Here is an 18444-nt window from a genome sequence, read left to right as displayed (position 1 = left end):
ACTTTCATTTAAAATTCGGGCAGAGTAACGGCTTACACGACTGATTAAATGCGAATGAACCACGCTCTACCAGCGCGTGGACTTAAATACTGCTCAAGTGACAAACAGCCTAAGAACTACCCTCTCACATCACTTGTTTTGTTATAACAAGTGACGTGATTCACAATAAATTTAACTATTAATAAAATAACATTATATTGAAAATATTGTTTTAAAAATACGAGAATAAATATTTTAATAAATATTATTAAATTATTATAATTTATATAATTTATTTGGTATGACTAACAAAGTGTTTTGAAGTACTACCGGAAGTCGTCCATATTTTAATCTAAATATTAATTCCACATTGATAATCAAAATAAACATGATAAAAATTAATATTATATATTATAAAATGCCTCGCCACCCATATACACATACACTGCAAGTTAAATGAAAGCTTTAAAAAATAAAATAAAGTAATGTAAAAATTTAAAATAAAACAAAGAGCAATTCAATTCAGACAATTCATTGCCTCTCGGGTAGGTCCCAAGAAGGCTGGCTGGTCGAAACTTTGTATGGTCTAATTGTTTATTTGGCCGAAATAGGCACCAGCTCTTGGGTCCCGACTCCCGAGACATAAACCAGTCGCGACGATAGTTTTGGTTGAATTTATAGAAGAGTCCCGTGCATCTAGTTTCTCTACCGCAAATATGTAGCCCTCCCCGAGAACTGCACATAAGTGTATAAGCAGATTCAGCCGCCTCGGTTGCACCACTCGCGCGTCGAAACATGGAATAAGGCCAGCATATCAACGAAAGTAAATTTTTTTTATAATATAGGAGTAGCAGACGAGCATGCAATCCACCCTATAGTAAGTGCTTACGGCCGTCCATGTACATCTGTAATCAACCCCAGATACGATTAGATATTCCTACCTGAGGTCCACAGATGCGCCTCTTCCCCTGAGGACTCTGCTGGAACGCCTCGGAAAAGTATGTCTCCCTTACTTTAAACCAGAAGACAGTAGCGTTTAACACTGCTGTTATGGGGCAGAAGTAGGTGTGGCGATGGTGCCGCCGGAGTCGAACCACAAATGGTCCTACCACCTTCAGACCCACCCATACAAGCGACCTCCCGTTTCCACCCCTTGAAATTGTCACGTGCGGTACCGTTTGGTTCGAATGAACCCGGCACGTTGATGATAACAAGGGTTCCAAGGATGATGTCGTTGACGCACGTGATATATTAACTACGAAAGATGAGTTGCACAAAATATATGTTTTAAATTATCGTCACTAATTTATTAAACAAGAGCTATCTTACACATTAAAACAAAACTAAGTTTTCAATATAATTTCAATAAATTTATCATTGGAATTAAGTAAATATGAAATATCAATATTTAAAAACAAAATTAAGATTTAATTTACTATATAATTAATTTACCTTTGAAATTAGACCATATAGAATAACAGTATGCCATCAAAAACACTGCTTGTAAAAAAATCCAAGCCTCGCCATTCAGCTCTTCTACCGTAAAAAATACGTGTGGCACTCGGAGACTGCCGCGGTAAAGCTATTACATAGCATTTTTTATGCTATGAAAACGCTCAGAAGGAATTCCAGAAATACAATACATTCTTCCATAATCATCAACATTTACATTAATACATCTTTATCCACTATTTTATCATATCTCCATTATACCGTTACAGTCCTCCACCGCTATTTTTACTTACACCACCAGGGGCGCCGGCAGCATTTGGTCAAGGTGACGGCGCACCTGTATGCCATTTTCAGTTCTGACTTCATAATGGAGTCTACCTAATCTTCGGATGACGACTCCGAACTCCCATTTAACTCCTGGGTTGGTGTAACTGCGGACTTGTACCTTATCACCTTGTCCGAACTCCTTCGTTGGCGGTGCATTGTAATGTAATCTGGATAGTGAGGCGGATTTCTTAAATAAGGCATGCATATAGGTTCTTACCTCTCTGCCGAACATTAACTGATAAGGTGATAACCCTTTTGTATTAGGTGTACGTCTCAAGCGTGCCTTGACAGTTAACAGTTTATCAAATAAACTTCCGCTCTTGCCGATATAAAAGAACATTCAGGTATTAGCCGATTATTTTCTTTTTGTACATTCAAAAATTTAAATTTTAGCTTTGTATATATTTCTTCAAATTCGTACCTGTATTTTATTTCCTCTTCTAAATTTTCTTCTTCTGTAAGCCATTCAATTTTTTCTTGAATCGCGTAGAATTTGTTCAAATTTTCTTGTAAAGAATTCAGTCGTATATTTATTTCTTCATTGTCAATTTTTTCTATTCCCGAAATGTAATTTTCGGTTCGTTTCATTAACCCACGTAATGTGGCTCGTATTTTCTTATTGTTTGTAAGTTCATTCGACATCTCGTCGCCAATATCAAATAAAATAATAAGGAATGTAAAATAATACTTTATTCAATTATATCCATATTTTTCTATTGACAGTCAACAACTCGGTTGCCTGGAGACTTGATATCCAACAAAGGTGTTACTTATTTTCGTTACGGAATTTCTCGATTCGGTCGCCGCGCTCAAAGCCCGCGATGAAAGCTATGCAATAGCTTAAAAGTCGTGAGATCCATGTAATCCAAGTCGGTTAATTCATGCAGTCTCTTCTTAAGCGACCTTCTGTCTTAAGGTATTATCTCACTATCTAACCTTACAACATCTCATGGGACCATATCAATATTTAAAATGTTTTATGCAGAGTATATTAATAAAATATATTTTTACTAGACCACGTTTTTATTCATTTCTATTTTAAACTTGAGTCGCCGAACAATATCATTTTATACGCAACCAGTAATATAGATTACAATTTATATTAAAAAGGTTCTTACAATACGGCCCCCTTTATCTATATATACCCACCTATAACAAAACTCTACATAAATACTACCAAACGTAACTCTTTCGTGGAATTGGCTAAATAGTTCAATCCCCTCACTAAACTCTGACACGGTAGACTACTGTTACTATCTGAGTTACCTTTTGTTTATTTCAAATCAACCTCCATTGAAGTTGACACGGACTTACAAACGGACATACCAAACGCTGGCAATAATTTTAAAATACATTGTTTTTGGTCTCAAGTAATCACTCAGTCATCTATAATCATGCTATCACGCGGAGATTCAACAAGAACCCAAGTTTGATTTTCTTTTAGCGCAAATTACGATCAGGCCTACACTCAAGCCGTTACAGGACCACTTTTTTAAATTAAATCACATGTTAAAAAGTTGTAAAATTCAGTTTGTTTCCTCTCTCTAACAGGATAACGCCTATTACTATCATTGCTTACATCAACAGATTCACGTTTCGTTACTTCAGGCTCGCTTACATCCGTCATAGCATTAGTCACATTACTTACATCACTTGTATCTGTAACCGCAGGCACACGTACACCTCTATCACCTGTAACACCAGCATCAGTCATGCACTCTTTTCATTCATCATCACTTTCATTCGAACATGACATAACTTAAATCATCGAATAAATTAAATCGAAAAAGTTACTATTTTGACAACTGGAATTACTCCCGTTATCCTCAGGAAAAACATCTTCTAAAAACTTTACACCTCGACTGATTGTGATTTCACGTGTCTTCGTATTAAATAATCGATATCTTCTTATGAATATCCAACAAAAATCATTGGTTTTGACTTTGCATTTTCTAACTTTTGTCTTTTCTGTTTGGTATAAGAGTAACATCCACTCGTTTCCCAGACCATTTTTGTAGTGGCACGCAGTCTTTCACTGCCTTCGTCGAACTCCGGTTTTTGATATAAATCACAGTATTTAACGCTCTTGCTCAAATTCGCTTCAATTTATAATAGACTTCTCGCTTTTTCTATAATAGTTCTGTTAGCTCTTTCAACCATACCATTCTGTTTGGTGGTATATACTATTCTTAGAAATGAAAGATTAGAAGCATAAAAAAAAAGGTTTAATTCATCACAAATAATCACAAAACTAAACAAAATGCTTATTAAAAACTTCCACATATTTAATTCTAAACATTAATAAAAATAATTACTTCAAATATTAACAATTTAACGAAAACAATAAATCGGTATAAAATCGGGCAGAGTTTCGGTGTTCAGTTCAACGTCTGACGAACGAAAGACCCGGCACTTGCTCTTCTTCGGCTTATAAAGCCGTAAAGGTGGGGTGATGTGACGTCACGTTCGGAATACCCTCTTCATTTTTCCAAGACGGCCTCTCCTGACGGGACAGCGTCCTCGCGGCCTACTTCTTCCCGAGAAGCACCACAAACGTTACCGTCATCAGTTAGATCCTCTGAACCTGGAATGTCACATCAAAACTATTACTTTTTCGTTTAAGTAAATCAGTAATTAAAAAAAATATTTTATTTACAAAGAGTGTTGAAAAAAAAAATGGATTTTTAACTTTGTACTGAGCAATTCCGACACCATAGTGAATTTCACGTTTCGTTTTAGGTCTTACATAGGTCTGTTTCCGCGCAACCGACTACCGTATGCGCACTAGGATTTACGTCAGTCTCTAACGGATCACCCTAATTCCTAAAAATAACATTTGGCAGGTCTTACACGAGTCTCTAGTCAGCGTGGGCCCCACCGACGCAACTCGCTTCCTCCGAACTGTACCATAGTAGCACAGTTACCACATTAAGGTCAACTCATTACCATGTGCACTAAGGATTTACATGAGTCTATTCGAAATTTCCAACACAAACACTTACGAAAATTGTTCAGTACAAAGAAATTACAAATGAAAGCTAAGCTGGGTAGTAGGTACATAACATACAAGACAAATATTCGTGGACTAACTTTCAAAAAAGCCAGCACATGTATCAGGCGTCCACTCGCCTCGCCACAACACCATGTACCCAGCAGCAGCTTGACTAGTCTTTCCATATGAACCAGCCAGCAATTTAAGTTCATACCGATCATTTGGTAAGACTTTAATCACCTTGTATGGACCACGCATTCCACTATCTAATTTACCAGTACTTTGAGAGTTTTTTATCACATACACCAGATCACCCACTCTAAATTTTTTTGGTGGAGATCTATTCTTATTTACATAAAGATCTTGATTATCTTTATTCTGAGTAAGATGAGTTGTTTTATGCTTTGTAACATTTAAAGTTAATTGCAATTTCCACAAAATTTTTGACCATTCGCGCTTATTATAATTAACTTCCACTCTTATCATATTCAAAACTGTTCGACAATATCTTTCAACCTGCCCATTCTCTCGATGCATATCAGGAGTTATGAAATGCACCTCCGCACCATTATTTTTAGTCCAATTAATAAACTCGCGATTATCAAACATTCGACTCCTGTCACACACTAATCGTTTAAAACTACCAAATAATGCAATGGTTTCCTCATCACGCGCTTTAACTCGTTGCAATCTTGTTTTCGCAAACCGTACAGTAGACAGTACTTTGTATATGCGTCAACAATAATTAAAACATATTTGTATTTATCAGATTCTTTCAACGGACCAAGAACGTCAGCATGAACGGTGTCGAACGGTACCGAAACCTTTGTCCACGAGGATATTGGTTGCAACGGTGCTCGCGGTACTTGTTTATGTGAAATGCAAATAACACAATGTGTGACATATTTAGTGACGAACTGTCTCATCCCCGGAAACCAAAAATGGTTGAGTATCAAATCAATAGTTTTGTCGATACCCAAGTGTTCATGTTCATCGTGGAATACTCGCAGTAAACTTAAACGAAACGCTTTTGGGACATAACACAAATAACGCGCCTGCTCGCCCTTTGTATCATATTTGTAATACAAAAGATCGTTTTGTCTAACGTACCTACTAGCATCTAATTCGCCGTTATTCAGTTTTTCTAATAATCTAAGAGTTTCCTCGTCACCTGCCTGAGCTACTTGCGCCCAATTTTGTGGTTTGTGAACAATATCAATTACGTTAACAGGATTCCTACTCAAGAAATCTACATGTGACATTAAGGCGCCCTTACGGTATTCTAACGTAAAATCAAAATCTTGCATGTATATCCACCAACGGGCAACCCTGGGTTGGAGATCCTTTTTGCGTTGGATCATTTTTAAAGCATTACAGTCGGTTATTATTACAAAATGTTTACCAATCAAGTATTGGCGAAAATGTTGCAACGACTTAACAACGGCTAGGGTCTCCAACTCATAGCTGTGGTATTTAGGTTCCGCTCCCGTAGTTAATTTACTAAAATAAGCTACAACACGTCTACGACCGTCTTTGTGCCACTGCATAAGGATGCCGCCATAACCTATGGAACTAGCATCCGTGTGTAGTTCCGTGCGCAACTCGGGATCGAATATGGCCAGCACGGGTTCGTCAGTTAACAAAGCAATAATTTCTTGCCGCGCCTTCTCTTGGTCATCCCCCCAATGGAAGCTAACACCTTTTCTCAATAAGGCAGCAATACAAGCAACTCTAGTCGCGTAGTTAGGTATATACCGGCGAAAATATCCTGCCAACCCTAAAAACTGACGAACCTGCTTGACCGTACCCGGTCTCGGTGACCTAATGAGAGCTTCAATTTTATACTCGCTTGGCCGTACCTGACCCTGACTAATAATTCGACCTAAATATTCTACTTCAGTAGTGAGAAAATTACATTTTTTCAAATTTATAGAAAATCCAGCTTCAGTTAATGTCTTTAAGACCGAATCTAACAGAACAAGATTTTGCTCTACGGTGTCAGTTAGTAACAAAACGTCGTCTATATAAACAAGGACTTGACCCGATTCAATAAAAGATTTCAAAGCTTTTGTGATCGTTTTTTGGTAAGCTACTGGAGCATTAGCCAATCCGTATGGCATTTTGCAATACTCAAAATGTCCCTCGGCTGTTATAAAAGCAGTCTTATGAATGGACTCCTCGCTAACACGTATTTGGTGGAAACCAGAAACCATATCCAACGCGCTAAAACAACGAGCATTTCCTAACCTATCAATGTGATCATTAATCAATGGTAAAGGATGCCTATCCTTAACGGTTATTTGATTAAGCGCTCTGTAGTCAACTACCATGCGATCCGAACCATCTTTCTTCTTAACCAATAAAACTGGGCTAGCATACGCGGAATCGGACTCGCGAATTATTTCTTTTTCTAACAAGTCTTTAATAATTAATTATTTAATTGCACGTACACGTAATTTTTCGTCATGCGACAATTTGTATGGTCTATAATACACGGGCACATCACTAGTTAATTTTATTACGAACTCACTATCTTTAACTGTGGTAGTGGCGACACCACTTAAAAAATATTCAGAATATTTTGACAATACGTTAACTAACTGCTGTTTAATATTTGCGGCCACAGGAGTTTTTATTTTTTCCGAAAATGAAACTAAATCTACTGTCATAGCATTCAACGGGCTGTGGAATATACGCTGCGATTTACCTGTCCGCACATAAGAAACACCTTTTCTATTCAAAACATCCGTACCAATTATTACGGGTGTGTTCAAGTATTTTTTATCTATGACAAAGAAATCTACCTCCAAAGTAATGTCATTTAATTCTACTGGCAAGGTAGTAAATGCATCGACCACAATCTCTGCACCGCCTAATCCCCGTAATATTTGATGCGTAGTTTTTAGGTGACACGCGAAATGTTTTACTAAACTGCGAGATAATAACGAGACACACGAGCCACTGTCGATTAATACATCTACCGGTATGCCTAAAATGACAGCGGTAACAACATCAGGATTTTTAGTCGTACCTTCATTCTCTTGACAAAAGTTAACACCATTTTTATTTCGTGATTCTACTCTTTCTTTTGCAAAACAAATATCTTCCGAATGTCCGAGTTTTTTACAGAATGCACACTTTTCTACTTGGGGCAACGATAATGTAGATTTGCTACTGTTGTTCCGGTCCGCGATTGGTTTAGATTTTTTTGGGCAAAAACTACTTTTATGACCGTATTGATTACATTCATAACATTTAAATTTAAAATCTGTATATTTCCGCTTTAAAAAATTTTGATGAGAGAACTTATTAGAATTAGGAGGTATTTTTTTGCTAGTGTGAGAAGAAACACTTTTTACGAAGTTTGACAAGTACTCCACTACGGTATCAGGCGTTAACTTTGCGTTCATTGCGCAAGCGCGAACTTGTGGGTCAGTTATACCTCTGATTATTATGGCTGTTAACAATTCGTCATTCAACCCTTTGACGATACGTAATCTCAATAACGACTTCCGTGCGTATTCCGCGTAAGTGGAAAACTTGTCAGACTCTGTACGCATAACATCATAAAGAATGTTCGCAATATCAACGTTACGTGGGCATAGTGCTTTCAATTCTAGCTTGAAGTTGGACCACGTACGAGTAGTACTCGTCCATTGGCTCAGCCAGGTGCGAGATTCACCCTTCAAACAATTTCCCACGCGAGCGAGACATTCACTATCGTCCCAGCGATTCAACACACAAGCTTTATCAACCTCACAGCACCACGTGTCAACATCATGAACACTCGGATCAAAATCGGAAACAAAATACTGATTGGATCTCACCGGGAGAGAACATATCACTTCCAATAGACGCTCAGCAGCGCTGTTGGTGGCGTGTTGCGATGGTGGCGGTGCGGCGGCACGTCCGCTCTCCAATGATGCAGGTGTCGGGTGTTGCGGCGTGGCATAGGGCGAGGGACTCGCAGTAGGTGGCACTTCAGTCTGCGCCGAAGTCCCCGGTACTGCCACGGCGTGCACGCTCTCCAGCCTCGAAACTGCGCGCGCCTCGGCGCCCGCACGAGATTCCTCTTCAAGGGTCTGTAACCTCCTCAAAATTTGGTCAACTTGATCGTTAGGTGAAGGGGTTCGCCTACGACGCGTACGACAACTCTTTTTGTCACTGTTTCGGCTATTGGAAGACATCACACCAACCCTGCCCGATAAAATTAAAAAAGTTTTATAAAACAATGACGTATGGCTACAGCGGCAAACGGCCTTCGAATGCCACTTCTGATCTTAGAAATGAAAGATTAGAAGCATAAAAAAAAAAGGTTTAATTCATCACAAATAATCACAAAACTAAACAAAATGCTTATTAAAAACTTCCACATATTTAATTCTAAACATTAATAAAAATAATTACTTCAAATATTAACAATTTAACGAAAACAATAAATCGGTATAAAATCGGGCAGAGTTTCGGTGTTCAGTTCAACGTCTGACGAACGAAAGACCCGGCACTTGCTCTTCTTCGGCTTATAAAGCCGTAAAGGTAAAGGTAAAGGGGTGATGTGACGTCACGTTCGGAATACCCTCTTCATTTTTCCAAGACTATATATCGCCTTCTGATGTACAATTCCATTTATTGATAAAAAAATATCGTAAGCTCTATTACAAAACTTCGTTCCACCATCTGATCTCATACACTTGTTCGAATTGCTAGTTGCTTTTTCAACGCGAACTTTATATTTTTGAAATTTCCTAAAGTCTCACTATTATGTTTGAGAAAATAAACATGTGTCATTCGAGTATAATCGTCGATAAATAATAACATGTACCTTGAACCGTTGAAGCTTCCATGGGACCACATAAACCTGTACGATCTCCAGTATATCGTTCGCTCCCGTTCAGAGTTTTGGAAATGGTTTCTTACTAGTCGATATATCCGTCATAATGTTCACATCATCAAGACGAGTCACAATATTCTTTGACAAAACAGCTAACACGGCGAATGTCATATGTGTGACACAAAAGGGTAACTACGCGGTAAATATACTGATACACATTACACACCTACCCCACGCACTGGCTGTGCTGTACGACCACCACTATCGTTTACTCATGGTTTACTGTAAAACTTTTACCTCTTCTAAATTACGTTATTCAAATAACGTATAATTTACTAAAATATCAATTAAGTTTTATCTAATATAACTAAATTTTTCGTAAGGTAAATTCACGCCACCAAATATTACGTAAGTTAAAAACATGATTTTTTGTTTGTGTAGATATTGGTTTGTCTTTAATGCCATTTGGTAGGTTTAGGTCTAAAACGGATAGGGCAAAATGTGTAATTGTGTAATTAGGGTAATCCGTTTAAAAGTTATTAAGGATTTTCCATTGTGAACTTTGTAAAATGTTATATGTACCTAAGCTTATTCTCATACATACATTTATTTAAGCGCAACAAGGCCGAAATTTGCCTAAACATTTGTTTCCTTGGAAACAAACTTATTATTATTTTATAATACGGTGACAGTTGCTTTACCTCACGACAGTTATTGTATTTTGTGTATGTTACCGTTAGATTGCAGAACACATTAACTAGTTAGTCTCAAGATTAGCTAGAAAATATGCAGATTAACTATGTAGTAAAATTCGAAACATCTTTTCAGACTTGTTCTTAGGGCTAAAACATATGCCTTTTTACGACATGACGACGTATCGTGACACATAGCGACATCGTGCCGCAAAGCGATATTGTTTCATGAAAATATACAATGTTTGTCGTAAATTCATGACACGACGACGCATCATGGCATGCATGGGACGACGTAAAGGGGTGAAAATTGATACAATCTTCGTTTTGTACTTTAGGTAAAGGCAAGCTTATCTGCGTTTTAACTGATTAGGCACATTAGCCGTAACATCTAGTTTTTTTCTCATGACATTTTTTTTGGCGTTTTTCACTTTATCTATTGAACCGTAATAGATGTTACAGTTGACATTTTCACAATGCATTCTATGGCTGCTATAATATCAATTAGTAAAAATAAAAAATAAAAACACATGTTTATTTGGTACGGAACCCTCAGTGTACGAGTTCGTTTCGCACTTCATCCATTATTTGTATTGAAGTTAAATTGAAGTTGGAATTGAAAATGTCTTCGAGAATAGAAACAATTGACGTCGCCAATAATAGTAGGGGAGCCAAGAGGGGATTTCGAGAGTTACGCGAACGCGGCAGATTAAGATATGGGAGATACCTTACATCCTATAGTATAGAGTATCTTAAACGATCCATTTGGGGAGGAAATAATGCTAGAAAACGGGTAACATTATAATCATACAACACGTCGATGTAGTGACAAAACCGTTATTTAAAAAGAAAATATGTACATACACTATTTGATAGCGTCACTTATTAGCATGAATCCCTGGAAAGTAATGGTGTATAACAAACGGAAAAGGCTAATTTTATGGAAAATACATTATTCTTCATACATTCTCGTTCTATTTTTTTTCAAATCGTCAGTATAAAAAAACCCTCCACTAAATCGTCAGATGAAAGGTTATGATAAGTAAAACATCAGCTGGAATTTCCTGTATAATAATCTTACGTCACTGTCAAAATATCGCGCTGTCAAACGCAGCGTTATTTCAACTCTCTTCTGGAATTCTTTCAAGAAATTAAAGCACAACGCATCGTTAAGGAAATGCGGCGACTCCGTTACGAGGCGCCGCGGACACGCTTGACGCATCATGACGATACGCTGGCGGAATAATCGCTCGTTCGTGGAGATAACTCGGCGCTAGAAGCGCGGACTCATCGCGATTCTCTCGCTCCTGCTTTATTCGCGGGCAATCAGAATTTGACTTTATTATTCGGTCCTGCATTAACTCATTCTCGTACTTAGCTATAAATCGGATTAAATCGTCGCCTTGTGCCACTCGGTGCGAGATTTCAAAGAGTGAAAATTTGTCCTGACAATATTTACTGCGACAACGACGACAAAGATGCTGTAGGGTGCGCAGTTATTTATCGGTCGCGCGATTTTGTTTTTTGCAAAACCACAACTCAAATTAGGTCTAAATTTAAATGTAAGACATTTTTTATCGTAGTGTAGTAATTATTTGAGCGTTGTGAAAACACAACGCTCAAATAATCACTTTAAAATCACGCACAACACCAAATCACTTTAAAAATAAAGTGATTTGGTGCTGTGCGAATAAATGTTTCATATGTTTATATCAGTGAATACTTGGATCAAAGCTGTCGTCATGAAAATTATTTATTGGTTTAGACATATTCATAAATTAGTCACCGTAATTGTGACTAATTTTTAAATTGAAAGTAATAACAAATTTGTTCACCACTAAATACAATTCTTTTACTTCAAGAAGGAAGAATTACTAGTTCTGTCACTATATAATTATATAAATAGACTCGTGATAAACATAACTATGTAACTATTTACTGTACACAAAGATATGTGGAACATCTATTCCTTGTCTTCTTTATTATTTATCCTAATTTGTACTAAATAATCTTTACTTGAAAAAACTTTACGAAAATAGCACGTCCCCAATCTATTTTAATGTGTCCTACATTTTTATCATCATCCATTTAATGTGGTCACCCCACACTTCGTCACGTGTGCCCCAACATGGAGGTCGTAGGGCTCCTTAGGGAGTCTTCAAAAAAGCTAAGCTTGTATGTTTTGTAAATAATATTTTATTAGCGTCCTCTTAGATGTATCCGAAGCGCCGAAAAAGATCGGGTGCGTTGGGAATAGCAAAAAGTGCATTCTTAAATACGCTAATTAAAAAGGATAACAGCTATGAATTCATTTACTTATTAGTTTATTCCTTATCATAATTGTTTAGTTGATTAGATGAATCCACAAAAATAAAAACTAAAAAACATAATCCCATGCTCCAGGGCAGTTGTAGTGCCTGTTAGCCCTAAGCCAGTCCTTATCAGTGATGAAGACACGTTGCCCCATGGTACCCTCGTGTTCCTGATAAAAAAACGAATATTAAAAAAATATATAGGTATGTAGTCTGAAATAAAAATTAAAATGTTTGGGTGGTGTTCGTTTACCTGTAGGTTCGAAGTAATCATAAAAAAATCGAAGTAAAACATAAAGTTACTAACGTTGTTTATAGAAGTGGTAAGCATGCAGTCCACCTGATGCTATGTGGTTACTGCCGCCCATGGACATCTATTTATAAATAATCAACCTCAGATAGAATTACAGTCCTGCGTAACGTTGGTAACAGATGAATCCCGTGACGCCTAAGTCGGAACGTTTTCTATAAGTGTCTCTACCTTAAAACACCCTTCAAACTAGAATACAGCAGCGCTTAAGAGTATCACTGTTGTTATAAGGCAGAAATAGTAAGATAGAAGACCTCGTTATATAAGTCTTATATTGTCTCTGTTTTACCGCAACCTTTAAACCAGCAATTATTTATAGCAAATTGTATGACTACACCAGCTCGCAACAACTTCAGAGCGGACTAGCAGTTTGGCGAGGACTATACCTGAAATGAATGAGATCAAACCATAGTATGCGTTATGTAATTATTTGTGAAACTACCTTTGTTATGCTTTCGCGGCTGAACTGATGAACCGATTTTAATGAAATTCAATAAGAAGATAGTTTTAGCTATGCGGAAACATATGAGCTTTAAATTATAATAATCAAATACTTATTTGGAACTTTTTTGTACTCCTAATTTGGATTTTTTAATGCTTCTCTTATCTTTTCCATGTATAACTTTTATTTGATTCAACTTAGTTAAAATGTTTATACTTTTATTTAATGTATTTAAATTGGATTTTGTATGTAGTGTCAATTATATTTCAGTATGATATATTGCTAATATTTATTTGTTTATTTTAAACTGTACGTTTGTAATGTAAGTTTAAAAGAATAAATAAATAAATAAGAAATTTTTATTGTAGAAATTCCATTTTTGACATTCAGTCTTGCTTTTTGAGATATGAAATAATCAGATATTTTTGCAATGTCTTTTATAAAAGTGTGATAAATTAGCGGATAAAGATAATATTGTAAATGTTGATGATTAAGCAAGAATATATAAAATTTTTGAAATCCCTTCTAAGAGATTTAATATTAGCTTTGACGATCCACGTGGCGGAGCGGTCACCATACCGGTCTCAGGCGCGAAGGGTCCCGGGTTCGATCCCCGGCCAGACAAATATCTAAATGATTAATTTAGATTTATTTCTTTATTCGTTTCTTTATTCTTCGTTTTTGTGTGTGTCCATAGCATCCACGACACAGGGAATCATTGTGTAGGGCTGTGCGTGTAGAAAGCGTTTTTTTATAGTTACGACAGCGTTGTCCCAATTTATAGTTTCTCAATGGATGGATTCCTGCCATGTCTCACCTGGCCTCAGATTCTCTTCCACAATCTTGACGTACTCGTTCCTATTGTATGTGGACAGCATATGCAGGAAGCCGACGATGTGGAGCCACTCGTGCACGATGGTGCCGTGGCGGAAGCAGCCCACGCCGGGCACGTTGCGCGCCAGGTTCAGCGTGTGGACACCACGTTGCTCCCAGTAGCCTACATGAGCGTAGCAACCACCGGGACCACCCTTGCGAAATTGAGGTCATTAGAGAAAATTAAGGGCAGTTTATTGTGTAGAACCTTGTGGTTGGAAACAAGGGCTTTCGATCACCACCACATGTGGATGTAGCGTGAACTAGTTATTGCATTTCGGTGGAAAAGTGTAGATGCCGCCTGACTTAGGTACATAGGTATACCTAAGGCAATCATTTCAGTTTTCAGGGATAGCGACGCATTTGTGATTCAGATTTCTATCTAACAAATAACCGTATACCGAACGGTGGTTCCCCTCTGTTCAATATAGAGTTATTTGTCAGTTGCGAGTTGGTTTCACCGATCCTTGGTTAGCAGTGACCACATGCCATGAGGGGACTGCATGCTCATTTCTACTTCAAAACCATAATTTATAAATTAAAAATATATATAAAGCATTAAAATTTTTTAACAAAAAATACAACCGACTTCTATGTCACTACAAAGTAAAAAATAATTGAAATAAATGTTGGTTTAGTACATATTTGTGAAGTCGGCGCTCAATATATTTAGTTGGATAACGATGTAAACAGCGTGTCTAATAGAGTGAGCGCCGACTTCAGAAATATGTACTAAACCAACATTTATTGGAGTTTACTCCTTAAGAAACGATTTGAGTTATAAGGCCCGGTACGGAAATTTTATGAGGAGTAAAATCAAGTGTAACACGAAAAGTTGAGGCGTAACGTAGAAAGAGACAAACATATATATCCACACTTTACGCGCAACAACAGTGAAGTCACTGAATAGAAATGTCATAATTTTATTTTTTTGTACTAGTGACGTGAAGGAATGCGTTGTATCGGTAAAATAGGTTCACAGACTACATATTTTTAGCCACAAATAAAACATAGATAATTTAAAATAAGCCAAATACGAAGGTGCTAAACTCGGACATGTGTACATGTCCGTGGACGGTTACGGTACATTTCGTTTCGGACATGTATACATGTCGCTGTGCGGCAACGACGCAACGTATAATGATTCATTACAATCCCTCCTTTTTATTACAATCATCATATCCTCTCAAAAAGGAAGTAGCGTTTTTAACCAAAATGTGAATCAAGAGTGCTTTTATTAATTTAAAATACAGTAAGTTCAAATCCCATATGAAAGTAATTATTACAATAAAAGTAATTAGCAATATATAAAACATTAAAACGTCATTAACTAATTTGTTTACATTTTTGCATAAATTAAGTTATAGGTTTGATCATTTATAAACACTGTGAAAAATATGAACATTGGCGCCATAATATGATTAACAATCTTTTATGAACGTTTTTAAAGAAGAGTAACATCAGTAAGCAATTGAATAAGATATAATATTAGCAAAATAAGTTTTTAACATAAATAGGCTTTTGTAAGTTACTGATATATTAATTTAACTTATAAAAATGGATGCATTATTGATCAGCACCATCTATCAACGATAAACATTCAGAAACAATCCAAATTACATATAATAACATGTTTATTGAGTCTCATATAAATTGCATCCGTAAATTGCAACAAGTATATTTTATAGATGGCAAAGAAATTATAATTATTAAGTTTTAAGTTATAAAACGTTTAACATTGTTTTAAATATAAATAATTATATTATATTAAAATTTACTTTAATATAAACAATTATATTAAGTTACCATTATAATATTTGGAACCAAAATACATAGATTGATAAACTTGCAAACTTACAATTTATAAAACTTGCCAATAGATGGCGATATTATTTATATTATTTTGTAACATACTTTATGTAATACGCATTATTGAAGTAATATAAATAATCCGAATAATTACAGATATGTTTGTTTCTCTTATCATTTTAGCATTTTGCGTTCATTTACCCTTTTTTTCTATTCGATATATATCATAATTATCGTTCGTAAGAAGTAAACTCCAATCGTGCGTCGTAGCTGACACACACACACTTTTTTTTTCAATTATTTTTTACTTTGTAGTGACATAGAAGTCAGTTGTATTTTTTGTTAAAAATTTTTTTTTCACCCTTTTTAGTGATGACATACTAACATTTATATTAATACAATATAAAATTGAAAAAACGTGATCATGAATGAAGGTAAGGTTTGAATTTACATTGATTTGAACCGCCCGCTCGCAGGGCGCTACCGCGCCCTGCTATCAAGAAATGCGTATCAAGAAATTTCTCGCGCTTAATAATGAAACGGTGGTGATAAGAATGCTACAACCAAAACAATTAAAATTAAACAAAGTCGCGTGTGTAAATAGTCGATAATATTGTTTTACGTTTAATCTGGAATCCACAAGGACTTGATAATAACTGTATAATATTATAATCATAATCAATCTCAGCATAATACTGATACCGGCTAATCACCTCCGATAATTTGGCAATAATAATTAATTGATAAACGTATACCTATCGTGAATAATTATAAATGTTACTATCGATGGCAATGAACTAGTTTATTCATCTAGATTTGTCCCAATTTTTAAGTTATTCATAAAAAACATTAAATAGTCAACTGTGCTTAAAACGTTATTATGAAAGTTGAGCTGAAAAATCTGTTTAGGGTTCCAAATATACTTCAGGAATAGCAACGCAAGGGTAATTGACCGCAAGATTTACTTTAATCTTATTTGTAGTTGATTACAGATGCTGTGGGTGGTAGTCACCACTTAACATCAACATAACATGACATAGATTGCATGCATAGTAATTAAGTCGGAGATACCAAACGACCATGCAGTCCATAGTACAGATGTCCATCATGTGTGACCATATATATATATATAGATGGTCACACATGATGGACATCTTTACTATGGATATATATATATATTCCTTCTCAGATTTTGATCCTTATAAGCAACACTATCAAATAGTGGAATAATATAGAGGTGTATTTTTTTTCACAATGAACTCGTTCGATTCCCGGCTAGGGAAAAATTTATTTAAAAAAAGTAATGATGCAGTTTTCGTTTTTATCAAAATCGGCCTCGAAAATTCACCCTGTATACGGTCGAATTGATAAACCGCCTCATTTTGTGAAGTCGGTTAAAACAGACTATTCTCGTAAGGGACGTACAAATACCTCAGTATAAAATATATTTATATTTAGTATTTCTAAATATCAGCATCAGCATCAGCATCAGCATCAGCATCAGCTGATATTAATCTGAAAAAATCAGCATCAGCATCAGCGTCAGCATCCGCTGATCTAGTAAAAACCTGCATCAGCAACAACCCTGGTACCTACGTCAAAGTATGTAAATAAGGTTGTAGAATAAGTATTAAGTGATGGTCCAATGGTTAAAACTTTGCCTTTTAAGTGGAGGGTCCGGGGTTCAAATCCCAGGGCTTTAATTTTTCAAAATTATTGGCATGTTAATAATCAATTATCACTTTGTAGAAGGACATAGCAAACAAACCTACTCATTCAAAGTTCAATAAAAATCACTCACAGGTCTGTGAACTCTTTTTTTGTTGACGACCAGTGGTCGTCCTCGGCGTTTGGTAGAGAACTCCGGGATCTCCAACGGAACACAACCGGAGTCCTCCTAACGCGATGCCCTTCTATCGGGCTCTGCCCTGGGGGGAGCAATTTACGCTCTTCTCACATCCCCTGGTGATTACAGCGATATGCGACCACACAAAGCGCCGTCCTTCCCGGAGTCGCTTGCTGGACGATTTGAGCTCCCACTCTTGCCGCCCGCAACGCCCGAAGTCCCTTTCAGTCGCCTTTTACAACAGGCAGGAGTTACCGTAGCCCTATTCTGGCCCCGGTACTACAGGGACAAACCTTAATTACCTAACTAACCTACTCACTGAAAGTTCTCAATAAAACTACTCACAGGTGTGTGAGCTCTACCAATTCGCAGATACCAGCATAGTGTAACCTAACCTAAATCCCTCTCACCCTGAGAAGAGACACGTGCCCGTGTCACTACACTAGTAAAGCGTGTAATAGATTAGGCAGACACATACATATACAACATTCTCACTTCCTCAGGGATAGCAATGCATCTGAGGGCAGTCATATGTATGACTTCAGAGTTCTATCTTATTTGGTGTGTCAACCCATACAT

At 36.6% G+C, this 18444-nt stretch overlaps 2 protein-coding genes across 2 annotated transcripts in view; one reads left to right on the top strand and one right to left on the bottom strand.

Annotated features, from left to right (window-relative positions):
• The window catches only part of LOC140746956 (hatching enzyme 1.2-like), an 83024-nt gene that overhangs the window by 49752 nt on the left and 14828 nt on the right, over positions 1-18444 (top strand). The window lies entirely within an intron of this gene.
• On the bottom strand, positions 4239-18247 carry LOC140747414 (uncharacterized). The gene is made up of 7 exons (XM_073079849.1): positions 18242-18247; positions 14155-14365; positions 11507-11651; positions 7458-8884; positions 6998-7169; positions 6315-6481; positions 4239-4342 (listed from the first exon to the last, which is right to left on the bottom strand). The coding sequence occupies exons 1-7, from the start codon at positions 18245-18247 to the stop codon at positions 4239-4241; spliced, it is 2232 nt and encodes a 743-aa protein (XP_072935950.1).

This window comes from Epargyreus clarus, unplaced genomic scaffold (genome assembly GCF_041222505.1).
Source record: "Epargyreus clarus isolate Ecla_fem2 unplaced genomic scaffold, WU_Ecla_fem_2.2 ptg000014l, whole genome shotgun sequence".
Lineage (NCBI taxonomy): Eukaryota > Metazoa > Arthropoda > Insecta > Lepidoptera > Hesperiidae > Epargyreus > Epargyreus clarus.
This window is presented reverse-complemented; position numbering and strand designations above follow the sequence as displayed.